At 42.6% G+C, this 17552-nt stretch overlaps 1 protein-coding gene across 6 annotated transcripts in view; it reads right to left on the reverse strand.

Moving 5' to 3' along the window:
- Nucleotides 1-17552, reverse strand: part of cald1a (caldesmon 1a) — a 188821-nt gene that overhangs the window by 73326 nt on the left and 97943 nt on the right. Inside the window, exon 1 of one of the 6 annotated variants that reach the window (XM_068004780.1) lies at nucleotides 5062-5255. The exons of the other annotated variants lie outside the window; for them this stretch is intronic. Within the exon in view, the coding sequence (XP_067860881.1) occupies nucleotides 5062-5108 (47 nt within the window). The 5' untranslated portion in view covers nucleotides 5109-5255. Of the gene's footprint in view, nucleotides 1-5061; nucleotides 5256-17552 lie in introns of those variants that run through there. 6 annotated transcript variants of the gene reach the window in all.

Here is a 17552-nt window from a genome sequence, read left to right on the forward strand (position 1 = left end):
GAGCGAAACTTGGGCAGTGGCGCAAATCGGTGGGCAGCGAACCAGCAGACCATTCCACACTCCGCCCGATTTTCTTTCCCATTGACTGGTGCGCTCTCGCCCAAGACAAATTTCTCCCCTGATGAACTAAAACCCACTCCAGCTCTACGGTATCTGAACTCACTGGGTGAAGTTTTAACTTCTATTGCCGTGCGAATAACGGGTAATAGCGAGTCGGCAGCATGCTTAGCACCTCGCTCGATTTTCTTTTGCACATAAATCGCATGCTATTACGAGGAGGATATTAGATATGATTCATAAATTGAGAGAGAATTTTTTTTTCAACTAAGGCTGTGTTCTTCCTGCTGGTGTCTCCGGTTTTGTGTTTCCTTTGATCTCTTCACTAAGCAGACTTAGAACTCTCCCAGATGAAGGTGACCTTTGTGAACAAATTCTCATTTCACTTGTGCACAATGTTCTTGTAGTTTCATATCCACTTCACTCAGTTCTGGAGGTCACAGGGACAGTGGTACACTCACCAAATTGCTTTTCTTACACATGACACCACCTGTGTATCAATAAATGTCCTTGTGTCCTCTGAATGAGAAGGTTGAGTTCAAGCCCCACTCCAGGCCTTGAGCACCTAATCTACCAGTGCAGTACTGAGAGAGTGCTGCATTGTTGGAGGTACCACTTTTTGGATGAGATATTAAACCGAGGCTTTGTTTGCCTGTTCAGGTGGATGAAAAGATTCCATGGCACTGTTTGAAGAGCAGGGAGTTTTCTTGATATTATGGACAACATTCCTCCCTCAACCAACACCATGAAACATAGATTAACTGGTCATTCACATAATTTACTGTTTGTGAGACTTTGCGGTGTGCAATTGGCTGCGTAATAACAGTCACTACACTTTAACAATAATCCATAGCTTGTGAAGCCCTTTGGGAGATCCTGAGGAAATGATAAGGTGCTATAGATATCCAAGTTTTTTTCCCTTTCTATTATTGCGTATGTTGTGCTAATATTGACAAAATGGTTGAATTTACATATATGATTTAAATTTTAGGCAGTAATAGATATCTCTGCCTGTATGTATAAAACTTTTCTAAGTTCAAGCTGCTCAATTGCCAAATATATTACATATGGAGAAACTTTGAGATCTGAAAGGTTGAATTTACTTGGATTTCAATGAACCCTGAGTTTCTTTGTATGGAATCCATCGGCTTTACACCAGTTATCAAGAGTTTAAGGAAACTTTGATCCTGGACTGTCAGTAGAAGATCCTTTTACTCAGTTATCCGGGTATATTATTACTGCTCCAGGGCACAGCGACTAGTGGAAGGAAATCAATGGACAAATGAATGCTTTTGTTCTCATCCTGTGGTAAACTTAGTGGTTTGTTATGATAAGTTTATACTATGGGATCTGTCCATTCAGCTCTTTGGTGATGTGGCTGCTTTAGGTGAGCTTTTATCTATTAATTCTTATTTGGACTTCTGTTTTTTTTTTGTTGCTTATTTATGAAGACTACAGTGCATCTAATTTTCCAATATCCTGTTTATTTTACATTCTAAACTGGTAAAGAATGAGTATGTTTCTGAACAGGCACACGATTCTGCTTCAAGGAGAAAGGGTTCTCTCCTCTCCTGATGGTAGACAAAAATCTAATCTTGAAATAGCAACAATATTGCACAGTAACCCCAAGAAAAAGTGGGCACAAATAACCTTTGCTTTGACTGCCCATCAAACCTGTTTTCAGCTATGCTGGGGCACTGGGCAGAGACTCAGTCACATTGAACAGGAGCTCGCTCGGATTGTCCCACTGTGTAAATTATTTTTGATGTGGAGATGCCGGTGATGGACTGGGGTGGACAAATGTAAGGAATCTTACAACACCAGGTTATAGTCCAACAAATTTATCTTCGTCATCTGACGAAGGAGATAATCTCCGTCATCTGACGAAGGAGAGAATCTTACAACACCAGGTTATAGTCCAACAAATTTATCTTCGTCATCTGACGAAGGAGATAATCTCCGAAAGCTTGTGATTTTAAAATAAATTTGTTGGACTATAACCTGGTGTTGTAAGATTCCTTAAATTATTTTTAATTGTTCAACGTATTGCATTCAGTGAGAATTACTCGAGGTGCGGAACATATGTGCAGGTTGGTCAATTACACGGAATCATAGCGATTACAACACTGAGGGAGGTCATTCAGCCCATCGAGCCTGTGCCGGTGCTAGCTCCTTTACTGGAGCTACTCACTCCAACACCCTTTCCCCTTTTTCGCCAACCGATACAAACAATACCTTTCATCATTTTGGAACATCTCTATGAGATTTCCAGCTTTAACCTTCTCTGGTCCAGTGAAAAAAAAGCCCCATTTTTTTGAGCCTTCCTTCAGAACTATAACCTCACTTCACAAGTGTGGAAAGAATCAAATCACTACTGAACTGACGGGAACCCTGGCATACTGTCTCACAGTTTACTGTTTTCCCATCTATATAGTCAATGTGTGGAGATCTGATTTCTGATGTGATGGATTTCTAAAGTTATTTCCTTTAACAATGGCTGGGAATTTCCTCAGAGCTGCTCCCGCTCCATCGCCATAACTTTGCTGGAAATGCTGTGGAAACGCTGTTTACATGGCCAAAGTAGACACAACAAAGAAACAGCTTTCAACGTATTCATACAATGAATTACTTATACATCTGAATTTACTGTATAATGGGTATATTGTAATTTAAACACAGTAATGGTCTTCAACTGCTGGTAACTGGATAGAAAACAGTATGATAAAGTATATTACAGGTTTAGACCCCTTCCCTCCAATTCTGGCCTCTTGTGCATCCCCAATTTCCTCCACCCCACCACTGGCAGCAGTGCCTTCAGCTGCCTAGGCCCTAAGCTCTGGAATTCCCTCCCTAAGCCTCTCAGCACCTCTACTAAAACCTACCTCTTTGACCAAGCTTTTGGTCACCTGTCCTAATATCTCCTTATGTGGCTCGGTGTCAAATTTTGTCTGAAGGCGCTCTATAAGTGCAAGTCGTCATTGTTGCTGTATAAATTTTTGTTCTTCTCAGGTGATGAATGTTAGTGTTGGTGCTGAAATTATTTTGCATTTCAGATTTTCAGCGATAGCATCAAGCAGTCCCAGGGTCAGCCAGCACACGGTAGGTGCAGACGAAAGCTCATCTACTCAGCCCTGAAAATTTGGCTTTGTTCTAACCTCAGAAAAGTAGTTCACGCATCAGCCTTTCTTGTGGCCTTTCAGGGTGACATTGTGAGTTTAGTGTCAAGTCATAGGCAATTTGTGCTGTGGGACCATGTTCATCAGCTGCTGCGTCAAAAATGTCCAAGCTCATTTCAAATAGGGAGGGAGAGAGGAAACCTGCATCCTGTAGCGTAGCTGACTGCAAACTAAGTTCCCGATTTTAACTTGGGGTGGGATCGGTGCGTGCAGGGGGCCTGAGGGAGGGGAATACTCGCATGCCGAGGCTCGGAGAGATTTTAACTCCCAGGCCTCATTTCCATATTCAGGCTCCGATTCCTGTCCGAACCCGGCAGGAATCACAGGCTGGCTGGCAGGCAGGAGCACGGCAATCCGGGCAGCAGGAGGTCGTCACCGGGGACCTGCGAGAATGATCCCCAGCAGTCAGGTAAGTGGTGGGAGGGGGTGTTCAGAGGTGATCAGGTGGTGGGGGGGGGGGAAGCTCAGGGAAAGGGAGGTCCAAGGTTTCCTTCTGGGGCCCAGAGAAGCATCCTGCTCTTCCTGGCCCTTAAGTAAATGTTTTTAAAAATTAAAAACTTATCTTTCTGGCCCTGGCTCCTGTTCCCGGCAGATTTGGCCGATCGGGGAAGCCACCACTGCTCCCCTGCTCAGGCCTCAGGGTAAAATCGCAGATCGGGCCCCGATGACGTCATCAGAGCCCGATCTGCTTATTTAAAAGAGGAGCCTTCTGGCTTGGGACGGGTGTCCTGGCCGCCTACAATTTAAAATTGCAGTCAGTTAGATCAGGCGGGAAAGGAATGGGTAAGTCCCTCACTCCTCTGGGAGGAGGTCACCTGCCCAGCTCTCAATCAAGGAATGGGCTGTGTAGTACAATTAAAAAAAGTGCAGCCATTTCTTAAATATTAGGGTAAAAATGGATGGAAATGCCAGGTTGGAAGTGCACAATCCAAAAGATGCACTTCCGGTGTGTGCTGGGAGCACAAAAGCAGAATCTTTACCCATAAAATACAGTGCTAAAAAATAGTAATGTTGATAAAAAGCAGTTCCTGCTGCACTGGATGCCTCTAATAAATGTTGTAATTATTTCATATTTCAATGGCAACTTATTCATGCTACGGTTTAATATTTGATGATTTGCAGTAACCTTTGCTTCCCATTTATTCAACAAAAAGTTGTTTGGTCATCACAACTTTATTACTGTTAAGACTGCGCCTCTAACGTAGTTTCAAATGAGCCCTGCTTCCTATTCTCGTCATACCAACAGCACAATGACTGATAATGTAACTCTCATCAGTCCTACCCTAAACATTAGGCAAAGATGAGATAAATAGTGGCTTGTGTGTGGGTTTAATTTCTGGATGGTTTTCAGCTTCAGTTCACCTAAACCAACAAGACTACTGTCCAGTGACAAATGAGTAGGAATCCAAATGAGCAGAGCTCTCTGTGAGCAGAGCATCAAGTGAGATTTCATCATGACAAGATCCTCTAATCTCAGGCGCAGCTCCATCCTTTGTAATTCTGTTTCCTTAGAATGCTGTACTGCTTATCAAAGTGAGCAGGACAAGTATTAAAAGCCCTTAGCGGATTAGCGGCAGCAGTATGTACAAGTAACACTTTGTCATGTGCTGCTTTTATTGGGAGATAGAACAATTAAACAACTTGAGCTGAAGCCTAGCGTACTAATCTGTTCTTTTTAAGGAAAGGAAAGAAAATGGTCAAGAGAACATCGGGTCCTTTATTCACTAAAAAAACAGGTTTTTGCTGCCTCTCCGTCTCACACATGACTCCCCACTGTTTGTGTAAAGCTCAATATTACAAGCCAGAAATGCTTCAAATGGGCACTTACTTGGAGAAAGCTGACCAGTTTTGTCTGCTATGTGCTCCGCTGGCCATCTTTGAAAGAGCAGATTCCAGGAGGCTCTGACAGGATTTTTTTTTACTCTTGAATGAGCTGCTCACACAGGCAGCTGATATGTTTGGCTGAGTGAAACATCACTTTTAAGTGCCCTGACTTTCTCTTTCCAGACAATGCTGCGTTACTTTCATCTCCCATGCAGCATATGTACCGTGTGCATCTACAGCTCTCCTGAGCCTGTCTCATATTTTGAGAGGACAGGCTGTAATTACGTCCGGTGGTCGGCTCTGGGTCACATGTTCAAAGATTTCTATGGTATTGTCTGTAATAGAAGCCCCCCAGCAATTTCATTGCCATTGGGGCTGGTAAGATCTCTTTGTGTTCAACCTTTAAAGTTAAATGGAGTTTTCTTTGTACAAATTAGGATTAGAAACCTCAAGTATTTTTAGTTTCTTCCCAGATTAACTCTGTGTCCAAATATTTTCCTATTGGTTTACACAACAACTTGCATTTCTATAGTGCCTTTAATGTAGTAAAACATCCCAAGGCGCTTCACAGAAGCATTATCAAACAAAAATTTGACACCAAGCCAGATAAAGAGATATTAGGACAGGTGACCAAAAGCTTGATCAAAAAGATAGGTCTTAAGGAGCGTCTTAAAGGAGAAGAGAGAGGTAGAGAGGTTTAAGAAGGGAATTCCAGATCTTATTGCCTACGCAGCTGAAAGCACAGCCGCCGATGGTGGGGCGATGGAAATCGGGGATGCACAAGAGCCAGAATAGGAAGATTTACATTCTAGTTATGCCTGAATCATAGAAATTACAGCACAGAAGGTGGCCATTTGGCCCAATATGCCAGTGTCGGCGCCAGCTTTTCAACTGGAGTTGTCTACTCTAATCCCATTTTCTTCCCCATCCCTCTTAATTTAGAAAATCTAAACATATTAAATATATATATTTGAACACGGTGGGGCAGATACTCCTCTTTAGTGTTTGGTCATAGAGCATCTCTTGGGCAGAGTTCATAGAGGAAAATCGGTCAGGCTCCGTTACGGGCCTGCAATCCTCCTGCTCAATTTCCCTCTATGTGCTCTGCCCATATGATGCTTTACATCCAAGTGCCCGAGTGGAAAAATCTACCTCAATCTCTGGAAGAAGGCAGGAACTAAAAACCAACACCATCAAGGAAGTCATGATGTGGAGATGCCGGTGATGGACTGGGGTTGACAATTGTAAACAATTTTACAACACCAAGTTATAGTCCAGCAATTTTATTTTAAATTCACAAGCTTGTGAATTTAAAATAAAATTGCTGGACTATAACTTGGTGTTGTAAAATTGTTTACAACCATCAAGGAAATCACTGTAGGTTAAATTCCATGATCCTGCGCCCCCACTGGGGAAGCCAGGCTCGGAGGGTGCGGTAGTCAGAGGTAGGGTTACAATACTGCAGCCCCAATTCTCTGACCCATAATAGTTGCGAGTGCCACTCCCTGCTGTTCATGCAAAATGCCACACAGATGTCATCTGGGGGGTCGAGTGGCCAATAAGTTATCATTTGGGATTGGATGGCTGGAAAATGGCAGGTTCGGCAGGGCAAAGAGGCCAGGTGAGGTCAGGTTGATGTTGAGTTGGCAGGCTGAGTCAAACATAGAGGCTGAGTCAGTCAGGGCCTTGGTCTAAGGCTACATTGTGAGTCAAGAGGAGGGGAGAGATTGGGCAAGCAGAGAGACTGAATAGGTTGAGAACATGGCAGCACTTTAGAAAAAATAAATAAAATCTAGAGAACATTAAAAACAATTTTTAAAATATAAAGCTAAAAGTAGAAAATAATCAAAAATCGACAGGTTTCTTGGCCCTAAAGCCCTGTCCCTAATCCTCAAAAAATTTCTGTTCTTCCTAATAATAATTATTATTCATGAATTACTTTTTGATCTCTCTGCTGACTTCGACACTGCTGAGCACGCCATCTTCCTTGGACATCTCTCCACCTCCACGGTACTGCTTTCTCATGGTTCCACTTGCATCGTCTACATTGCATCACTTCCAATGGCTTCTCCTCCCACAATTTATCCCAGGGCTCCAAATTTAGTCCCCTCCTCTTTATCTGAGATACCACTGAAAGCATAAGAGTGGGTGAAGCTCCCTGCTATCAGCGTGCACTCAGAACATTATCACATGGAGTCAGCTTCCACATGTACACAAACAACACTCAGTTCTCTCCCCCTCTTCCATCGACCCAGGACTATTTGCTAATCTCTCTGACTGACCATTCAACATAAATGAATGAGCTAAAACCTCCTCCAGCTAAATATCTTAAAAGAATGAAGTCATCCTCTTTGGTCCCCACAAACAGCTGACTGCACAAAGGTCCACAGCCCCATCCATGCAAATTCAACACTTTGTGCCTTAGGTAACTGCCTTTAAGATCCTCGCCCTCATCTTCGAGTCCTCTCATTGTTTTACCTCACCCTACCGCAATGATCCCCTCCAGCCATATGTCCCTCCATTCACCTTCCACCCCTTTAACACCGATGACCTCTTGAACCCAGCTCCCTCTGCTTCACCATCACCAGCCACTTCTCAACCCCTCTGCCTTTTCATTTCCCTCCGTGTTTACACAAGCTTCCTAAAGGTGTTTCTCTTTAGCTCTCCTTTCATCCTACTCAACACTTCTTTTCCATTTCCCCCCTACTCAGTGCCCACTCTTTGTCTGTAAGGTGCTGAGATGTCTGTATGTGCGGAGCACCGTACAAATATAAGTTGCTTTTCTGATTATAATTAAAGTAATGTGGTTTGTGTGTTCTTGTAGGGATCTGATTAATTTGTTGTGTCATGTGGTTAGCATGGACCAATGCTGGTTCAAAGGTAATCATATGACACCATAGACTAATCAACAATGTCATAGCCTCTCTACAGTATAACAACATTACATCGAAACTGCAGCGCATAAACAGGCCACTCGGCCCAACTGGTCTATGCCGGCGTTTATGCTCCACATGAGCCTCCTCCCTCCCTACTTCATCTAATTCTATCAGCATATCCTCCTATTCCTTTCCCCCCTCATGTGATTATCCAGCTTCCCCTTAAATGCATCTATGTTATTTGCCTCAATTACTCCTTGTGGTAGCGTGTTCCATATTCTAACCACTCTTTGGGTAAAGAAGTTTCTCCTGAATTCCCTATTGGATTTATTACCGACTATTTTATATTTATGACCTCTAGTTTTGGACTCCCCCACAAGTGGAAACATTTTCTCTGCAATATTGCAGAGTAACAGTCACAAAAATGTTCACAATATATAAATAAATGAACGGAAAGATGTCTTAATACTCAGGTTTTAAATGTAATTTTGGAAAATAGAAATGGTGAGGGGGCTGACTTCCTGAGTGCATATTCCTAACACGGAGCCTCAACCAACATAATGGAAAATTGCAGGCACATTTCCCTATTTTTAGAGCCTGCACTGATGGTGGGAACCTAAAATTAATGGGCAGAAGATTTTGGCGTGTGATATTCTGACCTGTGTTCCCGGTGGGCGAGGCTGTACACTGGGGGAAACACACTCAGAAAATTGGCCCTAGAGTCTCTATTGGGCAAATTATAACAACAGAGGAGTTTTTAGAAATAGAGAAAAGGCCATTATGCCCAACAAGCATAACATCCATTCTTTGATTAATCAATCTCACCTACCTGACTTCTGACTAGATCCCTCAATCCCGACTCTCTCCAGAAACATGTCACAGAAGAAGAGGAAGAAACTAATGAAAATATCCCAGGTGGATAAATAGAAACACTGACCAACTGTTAGTAACTACCAGACAATTCAAAATCCGTGATTGTTACTTGCTAAAATCATTGAACGTGAAGTGCTTTGGGATGTTTCTGAGACATGTGAGAAAGTGCTATATAAATGCTTCATCAGTTGTTGAAAAAACTATACAAATGAAATTTGAAATGTTTTAATTTACTATTATAATATAAAAACATCTTGCCAATTTCGCTTCAAACTTCTAGCTCCCAATAATGTTGAAAATTCTTGTGGGGAGGTAGAGCAGTGGGTGCACAGCATTGGTACACGAGCGCTCTGTACCATGGAGTGGTAGAATGGGCGTTCTCCCTTCCACTCCGCGTGGAGATCCCAGTGAATCGCAGCCAAGCCACATGAAAGAAATGAAGAGACGAACACTTCAGCAGAGATAGGGAGAGGGAACAAATTGAGGAGCAAATCAACCTGCATCATTATCACTCACCTGCAAATCCGGCCTCCTGTGTATCCCCGATTTCCTTCACCCCACCATTGGCAGCTGTGCCTTCAGCTGTCTAGACCCTAAGCTATAGAATTCCCTCCCTAAACTTCTCTGCCTCTCTACCTCTCTCTCCTCCTTTAAGACGCTCCTTAAAACCTACCTCTTCGACCAAGCTTTTGGTCACCTGTCCTAATATCTCCTTAGGTGTCAAATTTGTTTGAAAACGCTCATGTGAAGCACCTTGGGACATTTTACTACGTTAAAGGTGCTACATAAATGCAAGTTTTTGTTGTTGGATGCTATCTTGCTGAAGAGCAGCTTTGGAAAGAGCTGTGGGCTCCCATGTAGACGTAACAAAGGCTTCCACTGACAGAGCACACACATACGAGTTTGGGTAAATGTTGCAAGAATCGGTCTGACCTCTGGCCTTTGTCCTTTTGGCCTAAATAATCATGGCTGCCACCACACCCTCGTGCAGTTATTTTACAGCTGGTTTTTGAACTGTTGCAACAACAACAGGATTAATCCTTACTGTTTTCATAAAATCACTTCAAAAATGAAACTTAAATTTTTCCAACTGTGCCATAATCTTGGCTAACACATCCCCTTTTCCTGTAAAGGGTCTCTATTTTAAAAATCAATGAAATGTGAATACTCTGTTAATCATTAACAGCAAAATGAGGCCCAGCACAGGAATCTGTACCCTGGTGGCCTCACACTGTCTAGGAAAGTTCCCATTATTAGGACTTATGTATATTTAAAAGCTCTGTAAGTGCCAAAAAGATTTTTTTTGGTCAAACAAAAGAGAACCTGCATTTTTAAAGGTTTTATTATAATGGGTTTTTATCAAGTTTAACTCTGATAGCCTATGATAGTGCAACTTAATGATTAAAATTTCACGTTGCTTTATGCAAAATACATTTTATTTGCTATGAAACGATAAATTTCCAAATCCGCGCTCTCAATGCCAGGAGCACATATCTGATATGGAGGTCAGTACTAGGGTTGCCAACTCTGGTTGGATGTATTCCTGGCGGTTTCATCACATGACATCCCACCGCCCCGCCCCCACGCTCCCTCCATTGGTCACCCAACATGTGCCTCCTCATGGCACACTGTCTTCCCACGCCAATTGGAAGGCGAACAGACTCTTCGTGGCTCAATTAGATGATGCTTGACTGTCGAACTGCCTTTTTCCCCCAATTCCTATATTTTTATAACTAATAAACAAAAGTGTTAAAAAAAGGAAAAAAAACACGCAATGTTTTTAATGCCCCTATGATTTTTCTCCCAAGTTGCTCACAGCATTGTCCTGGAGATTAATTTTCAATTTCTGGAGACTCCAGGACGTTCCTGGAGGGTTGGCAACCCAAGCAGATTTCCATCGATCAAAATTAATCAGCTCGCAGGAGACTGCTAACCTCCCTATAAGCTTTCCTGAATGAAGGAGCTTCACACCAGAAGTATGAATTTGTAAAAGTGATGCTATAGGTTTCAATTGTTCGTTCTGTAATTGGGTTGCCAACCCTCCAGGATTGCCCTGGACTCTCCAGGAATTGAAAGTTAATCTCCTGCACACTCCTGTGAGTGACCTATTAGAAAAATCATAGAAGCATTAAAAAATTATGTGTTTTATTTCATTTTCTTGGAAAACTTTCATCTATTAGTTATAAAAATATTGGAGATGGGGATAAGGCTTGTTTGACCGGGTGGGTCAGTTGGAGGTGAGAGGTCATGTGTTGAAACCTCCAGGAATGCATAAGAACAGGAGGAGGTCATTCAACCCCTCGAGCCTGTTCGCCATTGTTAGATCATGGCTGAGCTGTGTTTTAACTCTATCTGCCCACTTTGGTTCCATATCCCTTAAGACCCTTGCCTAACAAAAAGCTATCAATCTCAGTTTTGAAATTTTCAATAGACCTAGCATCAACAGCTTTTTGGGGGAAAAAGAGTTCCAGATTTCCACTACCCTTTGTACATCCGACCAAAGTTGGTAACCGTATTCTGTAATGAAGCATTTGATTGCTACTTTTGAAGGAGTGGTGTGGCTGAGATTTGACTTGCCAGTGGCAGAGAAACTAATATGGTTAGTACATGACTGACAAGGTGTGGAATTAAACAGCATTAAAAAAAAGTGCCATGGAATGTCCCCGTCACTCTTAACTTGGCGTTGGCGGGTTGCGGAGGCTGCAGCTGCACATTCCTCACAGCTTCACCTCAAATCCAAGGTACCATAACACACAGGGATAGACACAATAGGCTCAATATCATGTCTGTGATTGTACTTAACTACGGAGCTCAAATTAACAAGAATGAAACTTGTTATCTTAAATCGCACTAAAACCAAAAAAAAACTATTTCTTTTTTGAACCTCAGGAGAAACGAGGGATGATTTTCTAACCTCCCGCCGCTGTCGGAAAATGGTGCAGAACAAACACCACGAAATTCAGATACACACTTTGGGCCAGTTAAGGCTTCCCCCACCCCCGGGCAGGAACCCAAAGTCAGAAGATCACCCTGCTGCTGCAAGTCTTACTCCAATTTGAAAAATAAAATGTTTCCAACAACATTTACAGCAAACTTGGTGGCAGTTTCTCTTCTTTAGCACGTGGGCATGAAGCATCACCTGGTAGGAGCGCACAGAGGAAAATCAGGCGGAGAGGATCAAACGGCCCTAACAAGGCCTGCCGCAGCTTCCTCCATATGATCCACCCAGGTGATGATTTACGTCCAAGTGCTAAAGAAGAGAATGTGATCCTTTAAAGGACATCAGCCTAGAAATGACTGGTGACAATATATTGGATGAGCTCTTAACACAATCCTTTTTCCGCTATTTTAACACAGGTGTTAATCCATTCATTTTAAAATGGGCAACGTTAAAATGGTGGGCACAGGAATGTCACATGGTGTTAAGTATTTGTCCACTAATATCAGCGACACCGTGGTTTTCATTCTTCTCACGGTATACCGGCCTCCGACAATGTGCAGACCTCCTTCTAGGCCGAGGCTGCAGGGACTCACAATGCAGAGAGCCACCAGCCCCGCCCTCTACATATCAGCGACCTTTGTAAAAGGGGCAGGCAGAGGCTCCGCCACTTATAAGGCCCTGCCCCAATTGGTCTATCTGGATCTCAGCCCTGTTTTCCAGTCTTTCCGCTGCACTCCGGCCAGAGTTCTGGCACGGTAGCCCGTTGTATTGAGACCAGCTGCACAGCCCCATGCCTACACCCGAGCTGAGTTGAGCTAATTCAGAGCGGCGATTAAAGCTGGAATCCTGTCTGCTCTGTGTGATTCAGCTCCACACTGGGCAGGAATTTTAATGGGGGGGGGTGGGGGGGGGAAGTCTGAAAGAGAATTTCCTTTGTTGTTTTTAAAAACCGTCACTTTTATTGATGATTGAAGCACTGTAGAGTTTCTCTCCCTGCTAGGTGTCTGCAGTAACATCAATTATGGGGAGCACCCCCATATAGCCCTGAATCACCCTATTTTCAAACTACGGGGAGCACTACCTCAAATTAGCCTGACAGCTGCTCTGCTCTCAGGCTAATTTGAGGTATGAACCATGAAATTGTATCACAGGCTGAGAGATTTGCATTCACAAGCTACAGCACGATATCGGAGGGTCAGGCAGCTCCAGAACACACTATCTGAGGGGCAGGCAGCTCCAGAACAATCTATTGGAGGGTCAGGTAGCTCCAGAACACACTATCTGAGGGTCAGGCAGCTCCACATGAACAGTACCTCAGGGTCAGGCAGCTCCACATGAATAGTATCTCAGGGTCAGGCAGCTCCACATGAACAGTATCTCAGGGTCAGGCAGCTTCACATTAACAGTATCTCAGGGTCAGGCAGCTTCACATTAACAGTACCTGAGGGTCAGGCAGCTTCACATTAACAGTATCTCAGGGTCAGGCAGCTTCACATTAACAGTATCTCAGGGTCAGGCAGCTTCACATGAACAGTACCTGAGGGTCAGGCAGCTTCACATTAACAGTATCTCAGGGTCAGGCAGCTTCACATGAACAGTACCTGAGGGTCAGGCAGCTTCACATTAACAGTATCTCAGGGTCAGGCAGCTTCACATTAACAGTATCTCAGGGTCAGGCAGCTCCACATTAACAGTATCTCAGGGTCAGGCAGCTCCACATTAACAGTATCTCAGGGTCAGGCAGCTCCACATGAACAGTATCTCAGGGTCAGGCAGCTCCACATTAACAGTATCTCAGGGTCAGGCAGCTCCACAGATGTTTCAGGCAGCTTTGAAGTTACATCCTGCTCTGTTCACAATGGAACCACTCCAGGATGCTTCCTGTAATTGATGTTACTGAAGCTATCTAGCAGGGAGGGAGACCCTACACAAAGATCACTACATTGGTGACTAAAAACAGGTCAAAGAAATATATGATGAAAGGGGAAGTACTTTAAACAAAACATATTCCCCTAGACTTTCCTTCCCCTATAACAAGTGAGCAATCAGGGGTAGTCTGGCAGTTACTGACATACTGTAATTTGTAGAGGTCAGTAAAGGTCAGCAATATCAAAGAACCAGCAAAAACTCATCAGCTTACTGCTGGGGGATGGGGCGGCCTCCTCAGCACAACTAATTTCAATCCTACCCACAAACATTTATCTACTCTTCCTTTAAAAGATGTAATGGCCCCTGCCCCCACTCCCTTTCACAGCATTCTATTACCCAACACCTCTCTGCGTAAAGACATTTTCTCCTAATCTCTCTCCTCACTCTCTCACAGACTATTTTAATGATGTGGAGATGCCGGTGATGGACTGGGGTTGACAATTGTAAACAATTTTACAACACCAAGTTATAGTCCAGCAATTTTATTTTAAATTCACAAGCTTTCGGAGGCTACCTCCTTCCTCAGGTGAACGATGTTCACCTGAGGAAGGAGGTAGCCTCCGAAAGCTTGTGAATTTAAAATAAAATTGCTGGACTATAACTTGGTGTTGTAAAATTGTTTACAAAAGACTATTTTAAATTCATGACTTCTTGTCACTGCCTCCCCAACAACAGGAAATAGTTTTTCCTTATTCATTCCCATGAAAACCTCTATTAAATCCCCTCTTAGCCTTCTCTACTCCAGTGGATTAAGTCCCAATAGCTTGTCTCTCTTTCTAACTATCATCCTGAATGTGCAATCCAATCATATGACCCTCCTCTATCCACCATTTTAACAATGATGTGGATAGTGGCTCCATTCAAATGAAGGAATGTCATACAAATATATCAAGGGCTCATCCATTAATATCCCACCAGTAATTTCTTTAAACTGAACACATAGGCAAAGTCTGATGCTGCAAGCTTTGGACAAGGTCTTTCCTTTCATGTCGATTGGATACAAATCTTTTTCTGGATTTAATTTCTCTCAATTAAACTATTGCAATCATCGAACAATTACCTACTGGGAAATGCCAGAGGCTTGAAAAAGATTCCTTGAATGAATGAACAATACAAGGCTTAAAATGGTTCATTTACTGTAGATGTGATTCATTTGCTTCAGTTTACATGCTTTCACGTAAAATGATTTGCAGCTGTTTGATATGATTTCGTAATAGTCACTGGAATTCATTGCAGACATTCCCCAAGAGACTGGGATCTGACTTTTACTGTTTGCCTGTTCATGTGGAGACCTGTACACTGCTTGCTTCCAACACATCACTTCACCTTGCTGCTTGTTATTTGAGCACCAAGATGGCAGCAGATTCCCTCCATTAGTGATGCTACAATAACATTGATTACAATGAACTGAAAATCACAGGCAGTACACCTGTGATCTTCCAATAAGCCACCAGCTGTGTGCAAGGCCCTGGCGGTGGCACAGGATCTGGGAAAATTTCATCCACTGGGCAATAGTGTAAAGTGAACGATTAGCGGGAGAGATGTATAATGGGCGGCTGTTTCGAAATCGTCCAAAGTCAAAATTATCCCCATTGTCTGCAGTTGTGAGCATCCCATTAAAGGAAGGATATTAGAGCCATGGAAAGAGTACAGAGAAGATTCACTAGATTGATACCAGGATGAAGAGGTTATAGGCTCAAAAATCTGGGGCTTTTTTCATTGGAACAGATTGTTATGGTGGGGGTTCTAATAGAGATTTTCAAACTGATCAAAGGTTTTGAGAGGGTCAAGTGAAAAATTGTTTCCACTGGTTGGAGAATTGGTAACAAGGGAGCATAGACTGAGGATTATCACTAGAAGAACAAATGGGAAGCAAAAATATTATTTTTTTCCACACACACAATATTAGAACACAGGTGCTATTTAGGCAAAGACTATAACATCATTTAAAAGTGAACTGGATAAATATTTGAAAAGGAAGGAAGAATATAAAAGGATATGGGGAAAGGGCAAGGAAATTGGATTAGAGTAGAAGAGCTAGTACAGGCACAGGTACAATGGGCCAAATGGTCTACTTCTCTGCTGTAATTTATATGAATCTGACAATTCATTTGAAGAGAATGGCAGATAGAAGCTCAAACTCAGGAATTCTGACCGCTGTCACAGAGGCAGTTAATGAGTTGAGTGGTTGGATTTTATTTCAAAAGCTAAAAGAGGTTAAAACTGGTTACAATCTACAAAGATCATCTCAATGAAGAGGCATCAAAAGAACAAAAGGACATGGGACTCGCTAAGTAAAGGCGGTGAAAATAGTGACAAAGGTACACAAAAAAACCTTTCAAAAATGGAGACGATTGAAGCATGCCTTTCACCACCTTACTTTGTTCTATTTATGCCTTTTACTTTTAATGCCTTTTTATTGTCATTATTGAGATGTAGTACATCATTTATCAATTTTCACCTGTTTCCAGCGTTTCAGAAAACCGGCCTGCTAGTCATTCAACCCAGCTGCTTCTCTGTGATAGGATTCAGCATTCCTGGCTCGTGACTCGTGTTGTTCCCCCCCACCCCGTCCTGTTTTGTTTAATCTCACTTAGTTCCCAGTTTCCAGTTCTGACGAAGACTCTAAACCTGAATCCTCTGCACTGTTCTGATGGACCTATTGTATTATTCTAGCACTTCCTGATTGTACCTCAGATATCCAGCGTTTAGAATTTTTTTTAAAGGTTCAATTTCAAATTTGTGACCGCATTAACCCATCACAGCAGGCTGTAATCAGTATTAGAATGAATTTCATCTTCGCAGGATGCTCAGTTGCATCTTTTCTACATACAATGCCTTCATTTCTGCTTTACAGACCACATTTGATTCTATGATAACCTAGATACCGATACTCTGACAAGTGGTACATTCCAGTGTTCTACTTTTCTAATTATGGGCATGGATTTCCTCTCGTCATAATTCGTTAGTGACATCATTAACACAGCGGGAAGTTTTCCTTTGATTGCTGTGTGTTAGCGATGTAATTATTCAATATGTAGTGTCAGCTGTGGCTCAGTTGGTAGCACTCTCAGCTCTGAGTCAGAAGGTTGTAGGTTCATAGACCTAGTCCAGAGAATTGAGCACAAATTCTAGGCTGACACTCCAGTGCAGTACCGAGGGAGTGCTGCACTGTCAGAGGTGCCGTCTTTCGGATAAGAAGTCAAAAAAAGGCCCCGTCTGCCCTCTCAGGTGGACGTAAAAGATCACATGGCACTATTTCAAGCAGGGGAGTTCTCTCTGGTGTCCTGGCCAATATTTATCCCTCAACTAACATCATGAAAACAGATTATCTGGTCATTATCACATTGCTGTTTGTGGGACCTTGCTGTGCGCAAATTGGCTGCTGCGTTTCCCACATTACAACTGTGACTACACTTCAAAAGTACTTCATTGGCTGCAAAGCACTTTGGGATGTCCTGACGTAAAAGGCACTATATAAATGCAAGTCTTTCTTTCTTTAATGTTTTCCAGTGCGTGAAGCTTCACATGCCAGGAACACTAAAAATGGAAATTTCTCCCCATGCTTTTGTGAATACACTTGTTGGATTCAATGTGTACAGAACATAAACCATTATATTTTCCTCCTTTCTCAAATACCGAGTTAAAAGAGAATTTTTGATTGTTATTTTAATTGTTAAAGTTGAGGGAAGATGCAGTTTTGAAATGTATAACTCCTGAGAATCCAGCTTCAATAATGACAGTGGAAAACTAGTAGCCAATCATAAACATACCTGTACAATGTTCTTTTATTGCTTCACTGGTTACAAGTATAAATGTCTAAAAGGTTGTTAATGCAGCTGAACAGTAGGTAATTTTTTCAAAAAAACCTCAATG

Source organism: Heptranchias perlo, chromosome 24 (genome assembly GCF_035084215.1).
Source record: "Heptranchias perlo isolate sHepPer1 chromosome 24, sHepPer1.hap1, whole genome shotgun sequence".
Classification (NCBI taxonomy): domain Eukaryota; kingdom Metazoa; phylum Chordata; class Chondrichthyes; order Hexanchiformes; family Hexanchidae; genus Heptranchias; species Heptranchias perlo.